Source organism: Delphinapterus leucas, chromosome 9 (assembly GCF_059928025.1).
Source record: "Delphinapterus leucas isolate spDelLeu-1000000601 "Yukka" chromosome 9, BTC_Dleu_Yukka2, whole genome shotgun sequence".
Taxonomy (NCBI): Eukaryota; Metazoa; Chordata; class Mammalia; order Artiodactyla; family Monodontidae; genus Delphinapterus; species Delphinapterus leucas.
The window spans coordinates 54,087,870-54,107,287 of record NC_143137.1 but is presented as its reverse complement, the minus strand read 5'-3'; the positions used below and the strand labels follow the sequence as shown (position 1 = coordinate 54,107,287).

Genomic DNA, 19,418 nt, shown 5'->3' with positions numbered 1-19,418 from the left:
GCTTGAAGCAGCTTTGGATTTCCAGTGCAACGTACGGCTCTGGCATCTAATGTCCCACCAGAGAGCCTTGGGTTCAGGGAGGAGTGCTTGTGAATGCTCTCACCAGGAGGCAGAAAACTAAGAGCTCATTCCAGGCTCCAGAAATTCTGAGGTGACTTACCTGTTAGGACTGCTTTTCCTGTTAACCTCAAGTTCTGAAATAAGGAAAGGTCTGCCACTTAACCATCTGAGAAATCCCAATCTCCAAGATCACAGATCGCTGAAACACTCCATCGATGAGGCAAGTCTGGCACATTTGACTTTATTTGGTGTTTTTTTTGTGGAATATTGAAATAGTCCAGTAAACTCCTAAGACCACTCTTAGAAATGAAGGGTCCTGATGCTTCTGAGATAATAATGCCAAGTTTTCCAATTCTGTTCCAATTGCTATTCTACAGGGCTTTAAGCGGTGCGGTCTTTTTCAATTTGCACATATTTGAGAAACATTTCTCGAAATATTTCAACTTAAAGCACTGACGAAATGAGGATAGAAACAGAAACTTGTAAAAATACATCTTTTAATAAACATCAAGTACAGTGCAGTTTTATCGAGGTTTTACATTGCAGTTTACAGCAAACATATTATCTATTATAGTGTATATTTATTTACAAGTAAAGTAAGCTCAGGGTTTTGTTTTCTCCCATGGTTGGATAAACCAGGTCTGGTGGATCATACTACGTTTAAGGTTTTCCAAACTTCTGTAAAAGGCCTTTAACATTAAGAGACTTGTAACAACAAAAAAAGACATCCCGCATCACAATGATAGACTGATGAATGCTCAAAAGTTATTAAAAAGAATGATAAATACTTGATTTCCTTTGATGGCTTTGAAGAATAGCTCCTGATAGCAAATCTGAAATATTAACGACAATAAGGGAAACAACTGTTTCTTTTGCCAAGTGAATCTATAATAAATACTAATTAGAGGCTACAGATTATGAAAAGAATCCGAAAGATTCTTACAGGAAAAGTTTAACATTTTATATACATGATCCCATGGACTAAAAACTGTCTAGAATATTAATGGCTGAGTCTGCTTTTAACATTGTTTATACAAAGAATGGTGGAACTCTTGACACTTTTGGACAACTTCAGTGAGAGAGGGGACAGAAATTAATTAGCAAAGGGGGAAATTAATATTAATCTCAAAATTCTACCTGCCGCTGTCTTGGAATGATCAAGACTCAGCTGTATCTGAGAAGAATTAAAAGAACTGAAGGAAATCAGAAGCTATAGCTAAGAAAACCATACTTTTGCGTGCTTTCAACTGATGGCATTTAAAAATTATACAACTGTATTTACTTGCTATATACATAAACTAGTGTTTGTAATTAGAAACAAAAGTACCATTTACATCCACAGAAGTACCAGAAGCATACTCAGATTTGCAAAAGAGGCACAATAATCTGTTAGCCATGCAACTAGCTGTCTGTGAATTTTGTAATGGGTAATAGAACAAAATCCCCATGAACATAGCACTAATGTGTAGCAAATTACATCAAATAAACAGCTCAAATTCGTAAGGGTAAACACCCAATATCCCTGAATTTCTAAGCATTCATCTCGGTGTTAACATGGTTTCCTCTAAATGTTACCCCATTAGAAGAGAGATTTTAAATATTCCTCCCTCTTTAATACATCGTCATACTTTCAGAGGTGAAAAGGGAACAATTTAATCTTTACCACTTTTGCCCATCCATTCTTATGAATCTGATATCATGTTATTACAGTGTCTAGGCTAATGTAGGTGCTCTAAAGGATCTAACAAACTGAATTTCTGGGTTCTAAATATTGCTGGTATTGTACAATAAGCCTGTCTGCCAGAAAGCCATGTCTCTGGGTGAAATATATTCCTAGATCAATGATTGAGAAGTGAAGACCAGCTGTCACTGAAGTCAGACTGTTCCCTAATTGTCAGATAACAGTTTGATCTTCTCTATTAAATTAAAATTTCTTAGTAGATGGGACCAGATCTCATTCTTTGCATGTATCCTCTATAGCACCTAGTAAAGTGTTGGGCAAAGATATATCCTCAAGAAAATAATCAGTGATGGGGGCAGGAACTGAATCAAGGGTGAATGCAGTCATGGTGAAGTCATGCCTCACTTCACCCATCACCCAAAAGGCAGTCACCAGAATGAATCTCTGATGTTGTCACTGAAGAACAGATGCTTGTCCCCTACCACTGTCTAAAGGAGAACTAACCACTCGGGCCTCTTTATTTCTTTCTCTTAGTCACTAAGAGATTATACGTGGGCATGAGTACCACTTGGTGGATGATATCTGGGGAAAAGTTTTTCTGCCTCAGAGGAAGCACCAATCCATCGCATGGCACACTTTAATAATACAACTTATAGAACTATTAACTTTTAAAATTATGTTAAATGTTATCCATACTAATAGATATTTTAAATGTTAGGTTTATTCTCTCTGACATCACTTAAAATACATTTTATTTTTAAACACAGGCATGAGGTAGAAGATAAGAACTCACAAAAGAAAGTCATCTTCAAAATACCGAACTCTATTCAATACATTTTGCCCCGAGAAAGAAGTAAGAAAAGTTACAGCCTAAGCTGGTAGACTGGCTACTGTTAAAATATTACCCTTACCTGAAAAAAAATTTTTATTTTGAAATTGCCCTTTTTTCCCAATTTAAGGTATTATAGCAAAAGGACAAAACACATTCTGAAATACTCATAAGGATCGCTTATAAGAGCTTCTCTTAGCAATCATTTTTTACTATGTTGCTCTAAATCACCTCAATTGAGACACAGGTCCTTTCCACCGAAATAACTGATCAGATATCAACCTGGAGGTTAAAAATCCTTCTAGCATAAGAAGATAAAAGGAATGATTCACATTTAAATATTGTACTTTTCATAAAAACTAGCAGCACTTCATCCTACTAAGACATACTAATTTGGCTTCACTGACTGTGATCAAAGGAAAATGTATATAGGTCCAAAATAGCTCCTTGCACAAGGGAAATGTGAGGCTACAAGTTTTCTTTAGCAACTATTTCCCCACTAGGTGCTGTGTGAAACTACTGGAATGTCAATTTCTATGGCAGAGAGGCGGGAGCGTGCTGAATAGGGCTGTGAATATGTATGCATACTGGGAGGATGGGAGTACAGCGGTTGCCAGAAAGGAGAAGGCAAAGATTTGCATGCACAGTACCAAATAAACAGTAGAAGGGAAGTCGTAAACAAGCCCCCAGCACTAGCAATAGTGACATACACTGCATAGTCAAACATAAAGACTGGCTCGAACTTCCTGTTCAGATGGATGTTATAAAAGATGACCCAGATGGATGGGGAGAGGCTCACAGTACCTGCCAGGAAAAACAGCAGCCCGGCCACCAGATGGCAGCCGGCACTATTGACCAGACACTTGGCCAGTTTGATGTTGGGCACCGAGGACCTGAAGGCGGTGTTACACATTCCAATCAGGCAGAGCAGCAGGGCCCCCATTGCAATCAGGATGCTGAGGGGCAGGGCAAACTGGAGGACCCGCAGGTCCAGCTGGTCAACTGATGAGTACCAAGTAGTGTCGTACATCAGGCAGTCATTGCCCCCGTCGTACCGGGCACATTTCACCCACAGGCCTGTGTAAACAGTCAGGTTCTTCTCATTTCTGTTGAACGTGATCAGTCGTAATTTTCTCCAGTTGGGAAGCAGAGTCCCCGCAAAGAGGCCTGCTACCGAAGCGATTCCACACAGGAAGGAGAGGACCGTGGCTGCATGGACATCCCGACAGCCCATGGCAGGCAGGCTTGTGCAGTACTGCCAGTCAGACTAGGGGGTGACACACAAGAGGACAAATCATGAGGGGACAATAGGAGAGCATGGTGCTGACTGGAAACACAACCAATGACATCAATGCAAACAGGGAAATTCTGTCCCTTGTCTCCTCTCCATGTACAATATGAATGTATATAAGCACACATGCATGTGACCTCAGAGCACAGCTGCACACACACACGATCGCTTACTACTGCCTGGGTCATATAGCAACTAAAGTCTTCACACATGAGTATTTTTCTACACAGTGAATCAGAGGAACAACCAAAATAATTTCAGATTCTCTTAACATCACATCAGGAATTCTCTCAGTTGTCCAAAATCACTCATTCGACAACCACATATCAAACACTTTGATGTGTCAGACACTCAAATATATAGGGTCAAAGCACTCATCAACCGTCAACTACAAACAACACAAATTCGGCTTCAAATGCTCATGCAAATGTAAAATGGGACCAGCATAAAAGACAAAGGCATAGGGAAAGAAGCACTACAGGGCAGCAGAGTGGTTGAGGGCAGACTCTGAGCCAGACTGCTTGGGTTCCAATCCGCAATTACTCACTTACTAGCCAAGTGACCAAAGTCACCTTGGGTCAACAACAATACTTCTGTGTGCCTCATTTTCCTCAACTGTAAAATGGGAAAAGTAACTGTGCCTACCTCACAGGGTTTTCTAAGTATTCAATGAGTTAGTATAATGTCAAATGCTTAAAGTTACATCTGGCGCCTTATAAGTGTGATGCAAGCGTTAACTACTTCTTAGCACTCAGTGATCAGCTCAGTGCCTGGCATCCTGGAGCAGTTCAAAGAACATCTGTTGAACAAACGTTAAATAAAAAAAAAGCAAACATCTCATTCCTATATACCAGGCATGCCAGAAAATCACAAAACATAAATAGACTCCTCTCCAATGAGTTACTCAAACGAAAAAGAGAGAACAAAGGTCCCTGAAATTATTCTACTCATCTACTTCCTGACTGGTTCGAGATGATGGGCATGCATTTCAGGTTATTAAACTATTGGTTATTGGTTATTATACTAATATACTATGATTGGTTAGTCTACTATTACTGCTCATATAAAATGAATACAGAGATTTCTGAAGTAATGACAACCTATCTCTATTAATGCTATTATAAGGAAAAAGAAAAAAAGTAGCCAGGCCTTTCATCTCAAATTAAAAGGCTGTGTTCTTTTTCTGTATATGACAAATTATAAAAACCAGTATATTATTCAGCTTTATTTATTCAAGAGTTTGAAACTCACTCTCCAAACACCACTCAAATGTATTTTCTCTGCCTTCCATCATGCCTCCTATGAGACAACAGAACAGACTATTTTAATTTACTATATATTTAACACAATCACATGAACTAGGAATAATTTTACTAGCAGAAAACATAAACGTATGTGTACATACCTATACACACACACATATATATAAGTGTACAATATAAAAATCAGAGTTTAAGCACAAGTGACCATTTTTTAAAGTCCTCAAGTTAAGCATAACTAGTTCTAAGTTTCTCTGTTCTTAGTTTACTACTTGTTTATCATGTTGTCTTCTGTCAATATTACCAAAAGTAGTAATTGTTTAAGAAAATGTTAAGGATGAAAATACTTCAAACAGAGGAATTATGGTCCTAATTTATTTTTTTCCTGCAAATTTTAAATGCTTAATTTTAGCAACCAACCGACCATCTTAGTCCAACAATGGAAACTCTGGTGCAAGTTTGAGGATGTTTACCCTGCAAAAGGCCACTACTGTTGTCAGTCTCTAGAATCCAGCTTCCTGTTGGTTTCTGCTCATTCGCCTGTCCCCCCAGTATACTGTAAGTAACCTGCACAGTGCCTGGCACAAGAGTCATTTTAGGAATATGTGAATAAATAAATACTGGGCCCCGGCCCAAGGCCACAGCAACTCACAAAGGTAGGCTATTAATGACATAGAACTGGACAAGGAAGTAGCCATTACTAAGCAATCATTCATTCAACAGGTATTTACTGAGTATCTAGCACATGCAAAACACTCTGTTAGGCCCTAGAGGGACACTAAGGCCATTAAGATCTGGACCTTGCCCCAGTGTGTTAACAGTCAGACTGAGGGAAAAAATATGCTGTTTTATAAGAACTCAAAATGCTGATAATGAAAGAGATGTCTGATTATTACATATCAAGTGATTATTGTTAGGTATTAAGCAAAGTGACCCAATACCTGTTCATAAAAATGTATCATTCAGTGTTAGAGAAAAACTGAGCAATGAAAGAATGAAGATTTAATCAATGTTGTGAAGACGTAAGGAAAAAGGTTCCCCCAGTTTCTTTCAAAGCTTCAGAACTCCTTCACATAACCCATGCAAAGTCCTAACCCAATCACAATTCCTTCCTGCTTTCAGACAAATACTTGGAGAATCAATGTAACTGAGATTTCTTCAATCAAGCTGCCCTGTACCCCTAATTCCTACAACACAAATGAAATGAGAAACAATATCAGTATGAATGACTTTGTTATTGATAAATAATTTCTGTAGTTCTTAGCCTACAGACTATCAAATGACACTAATAAACAGAGGTGGGTCAATAGTCAATATCTATTTCAGTATCAAGTATGTTCAAATTTATCCTGCATCAAATCAGTACAAGTGTTATATCAGTCCCCTGAACTTGTGTCTGCTGAAGTATTCTTAGCTCAGATCCCAGAGACTAACAAACAGTCCTATTTTATCTTATTTTATTTATTTATTTTTTTTTGCGGTATGCGGGCCTCTCACTGTTGTGGCCTCTCCCGTTACGGAGCACAGGCTCCAGACGCGCAGGCTCAGCGGCCACAGCTCACGGGCCTAGCTGCTCCGCGGCATGTGGGATCTTCCCAGACCGGGGCACAAACCTGTGTCCCCTGCATCAACAGGCGGACTCAACCACTGTGCCTCCAGGGAAGCCCAACAGTCCTATTTTAGAGAGCCAGCAAGTATACCATGGCATTTCTCAGAAGGGAAATACTATTAACCTCTATTTAACTAAATTTCAGTCTCAGTGCTGGAATTAATGTCCTTGCTCTTTGTAACTTTCTTTGGCTGCTGTACTTTTTATACCCTGCTCTTAACTCCACATATGTATGATTTGATGGTAAGTAGTATATCTCACTAGAGGGATGAAGTAACAATTTTATAGGGATAGTTGGGAAAAGGAATATGTTTAGTGATTTAAAACTGAAAGATAATGCTGACTCTTAGAGCTATACCAATTAATTTCGAATCTGGTATAATTTTCTCAAATGCAAATCTGATCATTTCACTACATTTCTTACCATTCAATAGCTTCCTATTGAATAGCTTCCTCAGAATAAAGTTTTAAATCTTTCCCATAGTTTCCAAAGTTTTAAATCCCACCATTTGGTTCCTGCCAGATTCTCAATCTCCTTATTGTGTCATTCTCCCACCTTACATATTACAGTCTATGCAGCCATACTGCTTTTCCTTTAACTTCTCAAATTTTGTTTTTCAATTTGGCTAAGGGCTTTTTCTCATGCTGTTTTTCCTCCTAGAACTTTCTTAATCCCATCCTATTCTTTGCTTAGCTAACTCGTACTCATCTTTCTGGTTTCCAGGGAGTCTGACCCTAAATTTCCCGTCTCTTCCCCCACCCTTCACCTTCCGCCTGCCCCTAGTTACGCCTTCGTACTTTTTCTTTGGTAGCAGTGATTATGCTTATATTCCCTGTTCAGTGTTTATCTTCCTCACCAGACTGTAAATTTCAGGAGGACAGAGAGCCTTCTGTTTTTTTCACTGGGTCCAACACTGGCACATAGAAGGCACTCAATTATTTGTTGAATGAATGAACAAACAAACAAATGGAAGGTCCATGTGAGTATGGTCAGGACACAGAAAGTTAAAAATTTGCTCTAGGATCAGTTCCACTCATTTCATTCATTCATACTCTGTGTGTTGAAGCCTTCAAACTGCTTCTAGAATGTGCCCCTGCTTTCCATTCTTTATTGGCCAAAGCCTCTCATTTTTAAAAATAAAGTTCATTTTCTTCCCCCAGAAACTTCCCAAGAAAGATGAGGCCATTACCAGGTATTTATAAACAGTCTATGCTTGTAGAAACACATATCTAAGTTTGGCAACACTGGTTAACTTCCACAGTGGTTAGAGATTCGATCAATTATGGCTCTGTTGATTCTCATGTTTTCAACTTAACAGGTATGCTACATACGGGATTCGCCCCTTGCCACTAAGACTGGTTCATATATCAAATTAATGTTTGCTTATCAAAGTTAAACAATTTATTATATTTTTATTTCCTCTTTAAAATATTTCTCCCAATGAGGAAAAAAACATCTTTTTGCCATATGAAAACCCCTTATTAGCGACTGCAGCAAATGTGCAAGGCTAAGAACACAGTTTAACAATCTGAGGAGCACCCATGAACACTAGCTGGCTGACAGTCTTGAGCTGGGTTGTATATACAGATGTGTCAGCTTGCTGTTTCCATCTGGGGGACAGCTTGGTATTGTAACCCAGGCAACCCCAAGGCTCATATGCCAGTCATAAACTACTATGTGCAAACTGGGAAAGTCACCTATGTCCTCTGCATCTTAAATTTCTCAAATGTCCCCCAAGGTAGCTGTGAGATCATAAATAGTAAAGCCCTTTGTAAAGCAGAATAGGGTCAGGAATTTAAGTCTGTAATGATTATTGGTAGGTTTATGAGAACATTCTCTTTGAGAGTAGTTACTGACCAAATCAGACAAGAACTCTGTTCAAAACACCCACTTCACATCTGTCATCTAACTGTTCCACAATGACTTGCAGAGAAGTAGACGGATAAATTTTTGTACACAATTAAAGGTTATCAAAGATATTTCAAATAAAAATATTTTCAAAAGAATATCTTTCCTGTGGTTTGGAATAGAGTTCAAAGAAGTTTGGAGCAGGAATAGTGGCTAAGAGCTTAAAGAATTACCAGATCCACTATTATTATTATTTTTTTTTTTGGTACGCGGGCCTCTCACTGTTGTGGCCTCTCCCGTTGCGGCGCACAGGCTCCGGACGCGCAGGCTCAGCAGCCATGGCTCACGGGCCCAGCTGCTCTGCGGCATGTGGGATCTTCCCGGACCGGGGCACGAACCCGTGTCCCCTGCATCGGCAGGTGGACTCTCAACCACTGCGCCACCAGGGAAGCCCCAGATCCATTATTGTATTGTTTCAGGAACAATTCTAAGGAATAGCTAGGTAAGAATACATCTGTGATAGCAGCTACATTAATCCTTGGTAGTAACACTAGCAGTCCCTTCTACCGTAATTCTTCTGTAATTTGGGTTTTCTTAGAAACTGTAGATCATCAACATAGCACTTGCAATGGAGGTCTGTCCTATAACTTTATTTTGTTAAACAAGAGAAAAAAGTGTCATCTGATATATGGTAGCAAAAGGAAGAGATATAATCAAGGAATGTACTTACTCTTTGAGGTACTTGATAGTTCTAAAACTTTAATCAACTTAGAAGAAATATATGCACATCTGAACACACAGCACAGATGATCTGGACCTAAAGAAACAGGAAAAGTACTTCAGATTAAAATGGTACTAGTTTAAAAACTCAATTTGAATTCACAGAGCATTAGGAGAAATAATTAGCAATCATCTGAAATCAATGAAATCTTAAACCAAAAAAGGTGGTCAATGAGTTAAAAAAAAAAAGGCAGTTTATTCTTAAATTCACACAATATCTATATGTGAGATACAGAAGAAAAAATTAACCCTCATTTTGTGATTCGAGAAGATAGGAAAAATAAGGATAAAAGTCACTTTACTGTCCTGGAAATAGATGATCAATATTTAATGAATTTTTTAGATCCTTTCATGACTATAGTGAAAGAATGGAGGGCCAATGAAACACTGTGTGATTAGTTGTCTTGGCATAAAAGACATTCATGATTTTTTTTTTTTTTTTTTTTGCGGTACGTGGGCCTCTCACTGTTGTGGCCTCTCCCGTTGCGGAGCACAGGCTCCGGACGCGCAGGCTCAGCGGCCATGGCTCACGGGCCCAGCTGCTCCGCGGCATGTGGGATCTTCCCGGACCGGGCCACGAACTCGTGTCCCCTGCATCGGCAGGCAGACTCTCAACCACTGCGCCACCAGGGAAGCCCCCATGATGTTTCTTTAATACCTTTAAAAAGGATACTGACAACAAAACTAGTCCAAGCTGATTCGCACTGTGCCTACTACGATTTGCATCTAGAATGTTTTTTTGAGTTTATAGCTCCACCAATAGTTCAAGCCGCCATTTAAACGTTTCCATATATCTTTCTTCAGCATCAACAACTTCATCTTCAAATACTATTTACCTCAAATAGGAGGATGAGAAGGAAAACTTGTAAACACCTGAAAACTTCCTGGGTTAAGGCTGTATCACTAGCCCTACTACGATCATTAAGTAGAATGATGTTCCCAACAGTCTGCACAGAAGTGATTTCAATCAGGTGGTTTTTTTGCTTTTGTTTTTGTTCTTCTCTTTTCCAGATGTATGTCTGGGTTGGTTTCAAGCACAACTGCTCAATCCAAAGTTAAGTGAAATCATTTTTACAATAGAAAACACACAACAGGATCTCTGAGCAATCATTTTTAAGTGGGGTCACCAAGTCTGGCTTTCTAATGTCATGACTAGCCTCTTGCAAAGCCTGTAACACAGAACGTGGGCTTCAGAGGAAAGCAAATCAAGCTTCCAGAGAAGCCTCCCCTCCCCCACACCCTCCTCTCACTCCCTTTGAGCTGTGTCCTCAGGAGCACCAGAGCGAGCAGAAAAAAAGAGCTTTCCAGGTTAGAACCAATGGAAAGAGACCGCAACAGTGACTATGAACGCTCTCAGAAAAACCCATCTCTGCAACACTGAGTGGGTTGAACAGTGAGCAGGTCATCATTACACAACCAGCATGAGCTGCTGATTCAAAAATAGCAACCTGCAGCTCCACACCGCACACCCGGCCAGGCAAGCCGCAAGCCCCTGGCTGCCCCGACCAGACCCCTAGCCATTTTCATACTCCTGGGTCCAAAATAATTTTTTAGAGCTCTACCAAACACCTCCTCACTCAGTGTTCACGTCCGCAAATGTGGTCAGCATTTTTCAAGGCTAAATGACTCCCGTCGTTTAAGCAACCTTACACAAAATCCTCAGCTACTTATGCAAAAGACCCAGAAATTGGAACATTCTTGACCAGACCTACCTGTTTCTCACATCCAGAGCATTTTACTCGCCCACACTGAGGAAGCTCTTAGAGCGTCTACCTCTCCGCGTCCCAGGAAGTGCGTTCCCAGTGAGCCACACCGGAGGCTTCTGGGACTCGTAGTCAGGCTCCCTAAACCAGCATGTCCTGGATGACTGGGAGACTACAATTCCCAAAATCCACTGGGCCGGCAGTCCCAGGCAATATCCTGGGACCACCTCCCGCCCTCTGCTCCGCTTCCCACCTCCACCATTCCTCTAGCACCTTCAGTTCCGACCAGATTTGTTACAGGTCTAAAAAACAGTTAAAGGAAACAAAACTAAAAATAGTTTTGAGTTGGGTCCCCAAGTAAATATTTCCCACTAAATGATTTATTTACCACTTTCAGTGGGAAAGGGGGAGGGAGGGTCAGCGTTTTTTTGTTTTTATATCATTTTTTTTTCCACCTGCTGTTTCTCAAGTAACTTTAACTCAAAACAATCAATATGCCATTGAGGCATATTTGGAGGTGGCCTTGCCCTGGGCAGATGCTGAAGTGTCATGATCACACATACACATAAATGGAGATAAAGTAAATGTGGTAAATATTGATAATCGTTAAATCTAGAGAGAGTAAGTATACGGGTGTTCATTGTACTATTCAAATTCTCTGTACCTTTGAACATTTTCAAAATAAAAAGTTTGAGAGAAAGCATCATAGTTTTAAATGAAAGTAAAAGATGGCATCCATCCCTATCCCACTCTGCCGCTGTATGACCTTGGGCAAGTTAAATAACCTCTTTGTAGCTCAGGGTCTCATCTGTAATAATAATGTATTTATATCAGAAACTATGGTGAGGATTAAATGAGTTACTATACATAGACAGTATACGTGTCTAACACACAATAAGGACTTTACATATTTGCTATTTCCATTTGACATTTTTGTGTTGCTCTAGTAACGGGACTATGTGTTAGTAATGAAAAAGGCTACTATCTGCACTGCTACCACTTTCTCATCTTCCATACTGCTTCAGAGGATGTAAGGTGATTTAAGGCCAGAAGCAATCCGATCCCAAAGGCAGACCTAGAGATGTAACAATGAGAAAGAGGGACAGCATTGGGTGAAAAGGATCTCTGGGTACAAAAAGGCTCTGGGCTCCAAGCCAGCTCTGGCAATAGCAGATGGATGATGACGATATGACACAGGATTCTTTGCTCTGAACTTCAGTTCTCTAATCTATAAAACTGAATTGAATCAAATAACTGTGTACAAAATCATTTTATAATTTATTTCCCAGTCACTGATGACTACCTTGTTAGCAGACTTTAGCTGAGATGTATATGTAGTTGATAATATGTTTTTTTAAAGCTATAAAAGGAAGGGAAGACAACCCTATTTTTAGACTTATTGATCAAGTTCAGGTCTATGTTTAGCCTGCCTTTGGTATGGAAAAGATGAAGTGAAATACTTACATGCCCTAGTGGGACTAGAATGTTGGAATATCATTCTCAGAAGTACTTTAGGTAAGACTTTGAGCAATTAACAATCCTGGCTTCCAAGTTCACTGCAATATACCGTTCATCACCAAAATTCTACGAAGATTCTCATTTATTCTATTAGTTTCCTATTGCTGCTTCAACAAGTTACCACAAACTCAGTGGCTTATAAAACACCACAAATTTATTATTTTACAGTTCTGGAGGTCAGAAATCTGACGGGGTCTCCCTGGGCTAGAATCAAAGTATCAGCTGTGTTTTTTTCTGGAAGCAAGAGCTGTGTTTTTTTCTGGAAGCTCCAGGGAAATCTCCTTTTCCTTCTACTTCTCCAGTTCCTGAGGACACCTTCATTCCTTAGCTTGTGGCCCCCTTCCATCTTCAAACCCAGCAATACTGGTTGAGTCTTTCAACATCTAAATCATTTCACCCTACATTCTTCTGCCTCCCTCTTGCAGCTTTTAAGAACCTTGTGATTAAAATTGACCCATCTGGACTACCCAGGGTAATTTTTCTATTTTATGGTCATCTGACTTGCAACCTTAATTCTGTAACAGAGCATTTTCAGATTCCAGAGAGGAGAAGGAGGACATCTTTAGGGGACTATTATTCTGCCTACTACAGTCACTAATAACCTCTTTCTGCTTGAATTCAAAGGCTTCTTTTTGGTCCTAATTCTCTTCCACCGGCTTCAGGTCCACATTACACAATTCAGACCACCTTTTTTCCCTAAACTTTTCTTCCTTGGATATGGAAACATCAACATTTCTACCTTTCTTCTAGTTTATCTGATTAATTCACTGTCCACCAGCTGCTTTCACTTCTTCACATAAAGATATTTTAACAGTTTCCTTACATATATTATCAATTAAAAAAATAATAGATAACACTGAATATATACCAAGCACTTTTTCATGGACTCTCTAATTTAATTACCATAACCTCATATTAATGACAAAGAAATTGAGATGCAGAAAGGTTAAATAATTTGCCCAAAGTCAAGAAGTGGTTAAGTGGTAGATCTTCCTAAAAGATGGCTGTCACTATTCAGAATTCTCCAGACTCAGGACAGTTTCCTATTTTTGGATTTCTGCCTCTAAGATCTTACTTAAATCTAACTGCTCATTGAAGCTATTCCTGAACTTGAAATGACCTCATACTATCCTCTTTGCTCACTCAAATCCTACCTACCTCCCCGCTGCTCTCAATATTTGTATCTTCACTAAACTACATAGTAAACTACACAGTTCAACCTCAAATTGTAAATTAACTTGCACACACTGTTCCTTTTCCATGTTAGTCATATTTCACCATAGTATTTCTCCAACTCCATGACTGAAATTCAGCAAACTTAGATTAATGAAAAAACCCATAAACTTGTTTTTAGACGAGACTGTCAAATAAAATAATAGATAACATTATAATTGGGAAGTTGGCAAGTATAGTTGGGAAGTAAATTTTTACTATTAGTTGGGAAGTGTAGAAAGAAAAGAAGGGAAGCCTTGTGGGTTGAATGTGTCCCTCAAAAATTCATCTACTGAGGTCTTAACTCCCTCAGCATACATCAGGATATAACGTTATTTGGAGATAGGGTCTTTACAGAGGTAATCAAGTTAAAAAGAGGTCCTTAGTATTAGCCTTAATCCAATATGACTGGTTTCCTTAGGAAGAGGGGAAATCTGAAGACAACCTCACACAGAATGCCATGCAAAGATGAAGGCAGAAATTGGGGTAATGCTTCTATAGGCCAAGGAATGCCAAAGATTGCCGGCTAATCACTACATGCTAGGTGAATGGCATGGAAGATTCTCTCTCCACAGCTCTCTGAAGGAATTAACCCTGTTGGCACCTTTATCTCCAACTTCCAGCTTCTAGAACTGGAAGAGACAGAAGATTTCTGCTGTTTAAGTCCTCAGTTTGTGGTACTTTGTTATGGCAGCCTTAGCAAACTAATACAGGAAATAAGGGAAGAAGGTTCTGGATAAATCAAGCAGTGAGATGTCACTTTAAAAACTGTTAGGCGAGCGAGCAAGAGCACCTGTTTCTTGTTTTCGGTTCCTCGTGCTGCAGCAGCACACAGAATGAGCTCCCCCTTGCTTGAAAAAAAAACTGTTAGGAATGTGTCGTCTACTGTAACATAGCTAGGACTACAGCACTTGTTCCTGACCTTTAATAAAGTTACTAGTGAAGAGGGGAGGGAGCCGGAAGGGGACGGGACTGTACAACAGAATTGGCTTAAAGTACAATAACTGAAGGCTTTTTCCTGGAATTGCTTGCAGGTGTTTTAAATCGTTTGTCTTTTACCATGCCTATTACCCCTCCTCCCACCACCACTATTTTTTGTATGGATTTTTTTTTAACATCTTTATTGGAGTATAATTGCTTTACAATGGTGTGTTAGTTTCTGCTTTATGGGAAGCCCATATACCCCATTTTTAAAGAGAAACCTGTATGTTAAACATTTGATGAGCATGTTGCAAATTTGGGATTATGACATTAATGGTTCTTTTAAGTCTGTGAGTTTTCTGGTTCATATTTTTATAGGAAAGGCCATGTGTGCTCAGTATTGTTCTTACTATTTCTCTTGACCCTGGGAGTAGTACCAGTTCACAGAAAGATTTGTTTTTGAAGCTGAGGCTCAATTATTATGCAGTACTCTTATTTCCCTCCATTAGGGTTTGGTTGACCAGAGGCTTTTATTTACTCTATCATTTAATCATGCTTCAAATCCATCCAAAGCCATAAGCTTTTACTCAATGTCTGCTCTTGATTTAAGATATTTTCAATCTCCCTCAATTTGTAGCAAACCATAAACAAATAAAGCTGAAGGTATGTTTTAGCTTTATAATCATATCCTTTTTCTTAATATAAGAATATTACACCATGGCCTTTCTAAAGCCTTTTATATAGAAATAATACCAATAACAATGTTTGACAACAAATCAGAAAATGAAGGCACTGGTCAGAAGATACTGACAATTTCAGAAAAATATACTGAAATATATGCCATGAACAAAGGAAGCTCTTGTCCTTTGCTTTCAATTTTCAATGCACTCAGAGTTTACAAAATAAATAGGAAAAAACTGCCTTGCTATATTTGCTCCAGAATTAGTTGTAATATAAATTGCATAAGCTGTTCTTCAAATTCCAAGTATTTCAAAGGAAAGGACATGATTCAGATAACACCTATGCTTCACATAGCTTGGTATCTGGGTACCCCAAAAGATTTCATTTCTATTATGAACACATTAATAATATACACAAAGGAGATTACTTCCTTTGAAGTCTTCCAAATACCCAACAACTATTAATTAAGCAACTGTCTTACAATGAGAAACAGAAAAATTTTTTTTAAATTAGGACACCCTAAAATTAGTGGTTATAGTCGGAAAAGGTAGTTGAAATTGCCGCTGGCTTCTCATCCAACTGAGACAATGAGCCCATCTTTTACTCCTAAGTTATCCACAAGGAAATACTCCAACTTTCCAACATACATACTTTTCTTTCTCCTTTTCTATTCTATTTCTATTACCTATTTGATTTTGCTTTTCCTTCAGCTGGCTTGTGACACTCACTAAAAAGCTAAAAAGAGTCCACTGATACTTTCCCTGTACTTGCTACCTCCAATCACAAAACAGAAAATAAATAGAACGCTTCCCTGAAATATCTCTTTAAGAAAAAAAAATAGATATTTTTCATTATTAAACTCTGCAGTAAAGATTGTAGCATGTTGTCTGCCAATATTTATCAACTATGTTTACCTCTTAATTCCCAAGGTATATAAACTTTTGTAAGGCAAATACTTTTTTGTAATTATAAAATATTTTAGATCACAAAAAGGTTAAAATAAACCCAAAACACTCATGTACCTACCATCCAACTTAATAATTTGGACTTCAAAAAAAATGTTGCCATATTTTTAAATTGTCTTTTGTATAAAGTTTACCAATTTATATTATTCCTCATTTTCATTTTGTTTTTTAAGCTATAACTTGTAAGTATATTTCTATGCTGTTGCTTTGAAACATTATTTTTTTTTTTTTTTTGCGGTACGCGGGCCTCTCACTGTTGTGGCCTCTCCCGTTGCGGAGCACAAGGCTCCGGGCGCGCAGGCTCAGCGGCCATGGCTCACGGGCCCAGCGGCTCCGCGGCATGTGGGATCTTCCTGGACCAGGGCACGAACCCGTGTCCCCTGCATAGGCAGGCAGACTCTCAACCACTGCGCCACCAGGGAAGCCCTGAAACATTATTTTTAATGTACCTTAATGGTATTACAAATTTCTTGATGGAACTTAACTTTGTTAACTGAATATTTTATCTGAACTTTGCAAAAACCCTGTGAAACTACTTGGAAAATACTCCATGTCTTTGTGTACATTTTTAGCAAGAAAAACAAATCTGTAGCTTTCATTAACTTTCTCTGACCTCTATCCTCACAAAGCAAATGAACACTGAGCTAAAAAAAAACATAACTTTACAGGAAAACTAACTGGATAAATCCTGAAATAAAATACCCTTGACCTAATTTTGCCCATTATGAAAGTAAATTTTCCCCCTTGATTATATAATACATGTTTACCACTTAAAAGAAAACATTTATTTTACAAAAAGGTCATTTCGCTATGATAAATAATATGGATATATATTACAAAAAGAACAATAGGTTTCTGAAATTTTTTTTTTCTTAGGTGAAATCTTCAGAGCACAGATCCAACCTCACAGTTGGATACTTGACAGTGTCTGGTAGCATAAATTTGTAATTTATGATGGTAAATGACTCTGAAATAGCAAGCTCTGCAAGAATGACTGGGACTTGGTAAAAATTTGTTAAACACAGTGTATTGATACCCTGGCCATTCAGTACTATAACAATTAAGGATCCAATTAAGGATTCAGTATTATAACAATACTTTTTAACAAAAAAGTATTAAGGACAAAATAAATGGCAGTTAAAATATTTATTTCAAAATAAATCTTTAAGTGTTTAAAATTTATTTTTTATTTTATAAAAAAGGAATTCAGATTTTCTTCTTTCATTTAGAATAAAAATCAACCATCAGAAAAACGTACATAGAGTACACTTTTGGTAAGAAGAAAATACAAATAATGGAACATTTTAGTGAGTTACATAAAATGTTTCAGCTAGTCGTGGAGCGGTAAGTAACCTGGGCAATAAAGACACAACAAATAAGCTACAATTCCTCTTAGTCCTCAACACACATCTACTATCCTTTGCCACAGCAAAAAATAAGATTATGGTGTCAGAACTTCAGAAATTCACCTGATCAAACTGTCATCACACTGCTACTTGTTCATACTTAGGAAACAATAGAAGTGAAAAAGAGAAAAATGACACTCAAGTTATAAATGTAAAACGTACCCAATATGAAACATGGTCACTATGATCAGTAAAGATGTTCAAATTCGAAACGCTTTCCTCACTCTTACTCCTTTGCTGTAAAGTGCTCTAATCCCCTGCAGCTTCTGATGTTGAACGTGAGATCCATGAGGGCAGCAGGTCCTGTCTATTCTCCTTAACACTGGACATGCAGCGCCCCGCACAGTGCCTGGCACAGGGGAGACACTCAATAAATAGCCGTGCAATGAAAAGAAACACAAGAAAAGCCAGTGATCTGGGGACTGGGATGGGAGGTGGGAGTGGGGAATAGAAAACAGAACAAATAAAAGTGAAATAACAATTGTAAGAAGTTACTCACATTGTCACATCAGAAGAAATTTAAGTAGAATGATAGTGCCATTTTTATTTAATACTTACAGCCACATGTTAAGGCTTCACTTAGCCTTAAATTCCAAAACAATTCCTAATAGTTTAAAAGTAGCACTGAAGAATAATTTTTAGAAGCTCATTAACTTGCTACTATTTTGTAAAAAACAAAAAACCTTGGAAAGTCTTATATAATGAACTCATTTAGGCAAAAAGATATATGCATTAAAAAATTCTGCAAGAACATGTGGTTTTCTCTGAGAACTGGAGAGCCTGATGCAGAAAGATGGGAACTTTTCTTTTTTACTTTATATGCTTTTGCACTGTTTAAATTTTATTTTATTTTACAATTAACATGTATATTTTATAATAAAATGCATTAAGAGAAAATGTATAATATGTAAGTATTTTTGAAAGTCAGGCAGAAATTTAGAAATTATAATCTCCTGAGAATATACTGATGATGGATAATACTGTTTAATATTGTACTTCCTATTTATTCTCCTTACTAAAATATGAAAGTAGACAGTGAAACGACTAGGACACAATAAAATGAGATATACATCAGTGTGTCCAAAGCAAGAAAAAAATACTTTTTTTTTTTTTTTGTCAGTACGTGGGCCTCTTACTGTTGTGGCCTCTCCCGGCCATGGCTCACGGGCCCAGCCGCTCCGCGGCATGTGGGATCCTCCCGGACCTGGGTACGAACCCGTGTCCCCTGCATCCGCAGGCGGACTCTCAACCACTGCGCCACCAGGGAAGCCCGATGCAGGGGACACGGGTTCGTACCCAGGTCCGGGAGGATCCCACATGCCGCGGAGCGGCTGGGCCCGTGAGCCATGGCCGCTGAGCCTGCGCGTCTGGAGCACACAACGGGAGAGGCCACAACAGTGAGAGGCCCGCATACCGCAAAAAAAAAAAAAAAAATACTCTTATACTTAAGAAAGAGAAATTTCCAAAAGCTGAAATCACAAAGATCTATCTACTGATTATCAATGGTCTTTATTATCACTGAATATGTTCAAATTTAGGGTTTGAGGTTTTCCAAAAAAGAGAACTATTATATATTTAGTAGAACCAGGTACATGACAGACTTAAAGACAAACAAACAAAACCTAGTTGCTCATAAGGAATCCTTTATATAATT

At 38.5% G+C, this 19,418-nt stretch overlaps 1 protein-coding gene across 1 annotated transcript; it reads right to left on the bottom strand.

The window, feature by feature from the left end:
* Positions 1-314: 314 nt before the first annotated feature.
* On the bottom strand, positions 315-19,344 carry CLDN12 (claudin 12). Its single transcript, XM_022585306.3, has 3 exons — positions 11,071-19,344; positions 9,309-9,395; positions 315-3,837 (listed from the first exon to the last, which is right to left on the bottom strand). The coding sequence occupies exon 3, from the start codon at positions 3,802-3,804 to the stop codon at positions 3,070-3,072; it is 735 nt and encodes a 244-aa protein (XP_022441014.1). The 5' UTR covers positions 3,805-3,837; positions 9,309-9,395; positions 11,071-19,344; the 3' UTR covers positions 315-3,069.
* Positions 19,345-19,418: the final 74 nt, after the last annotated feature.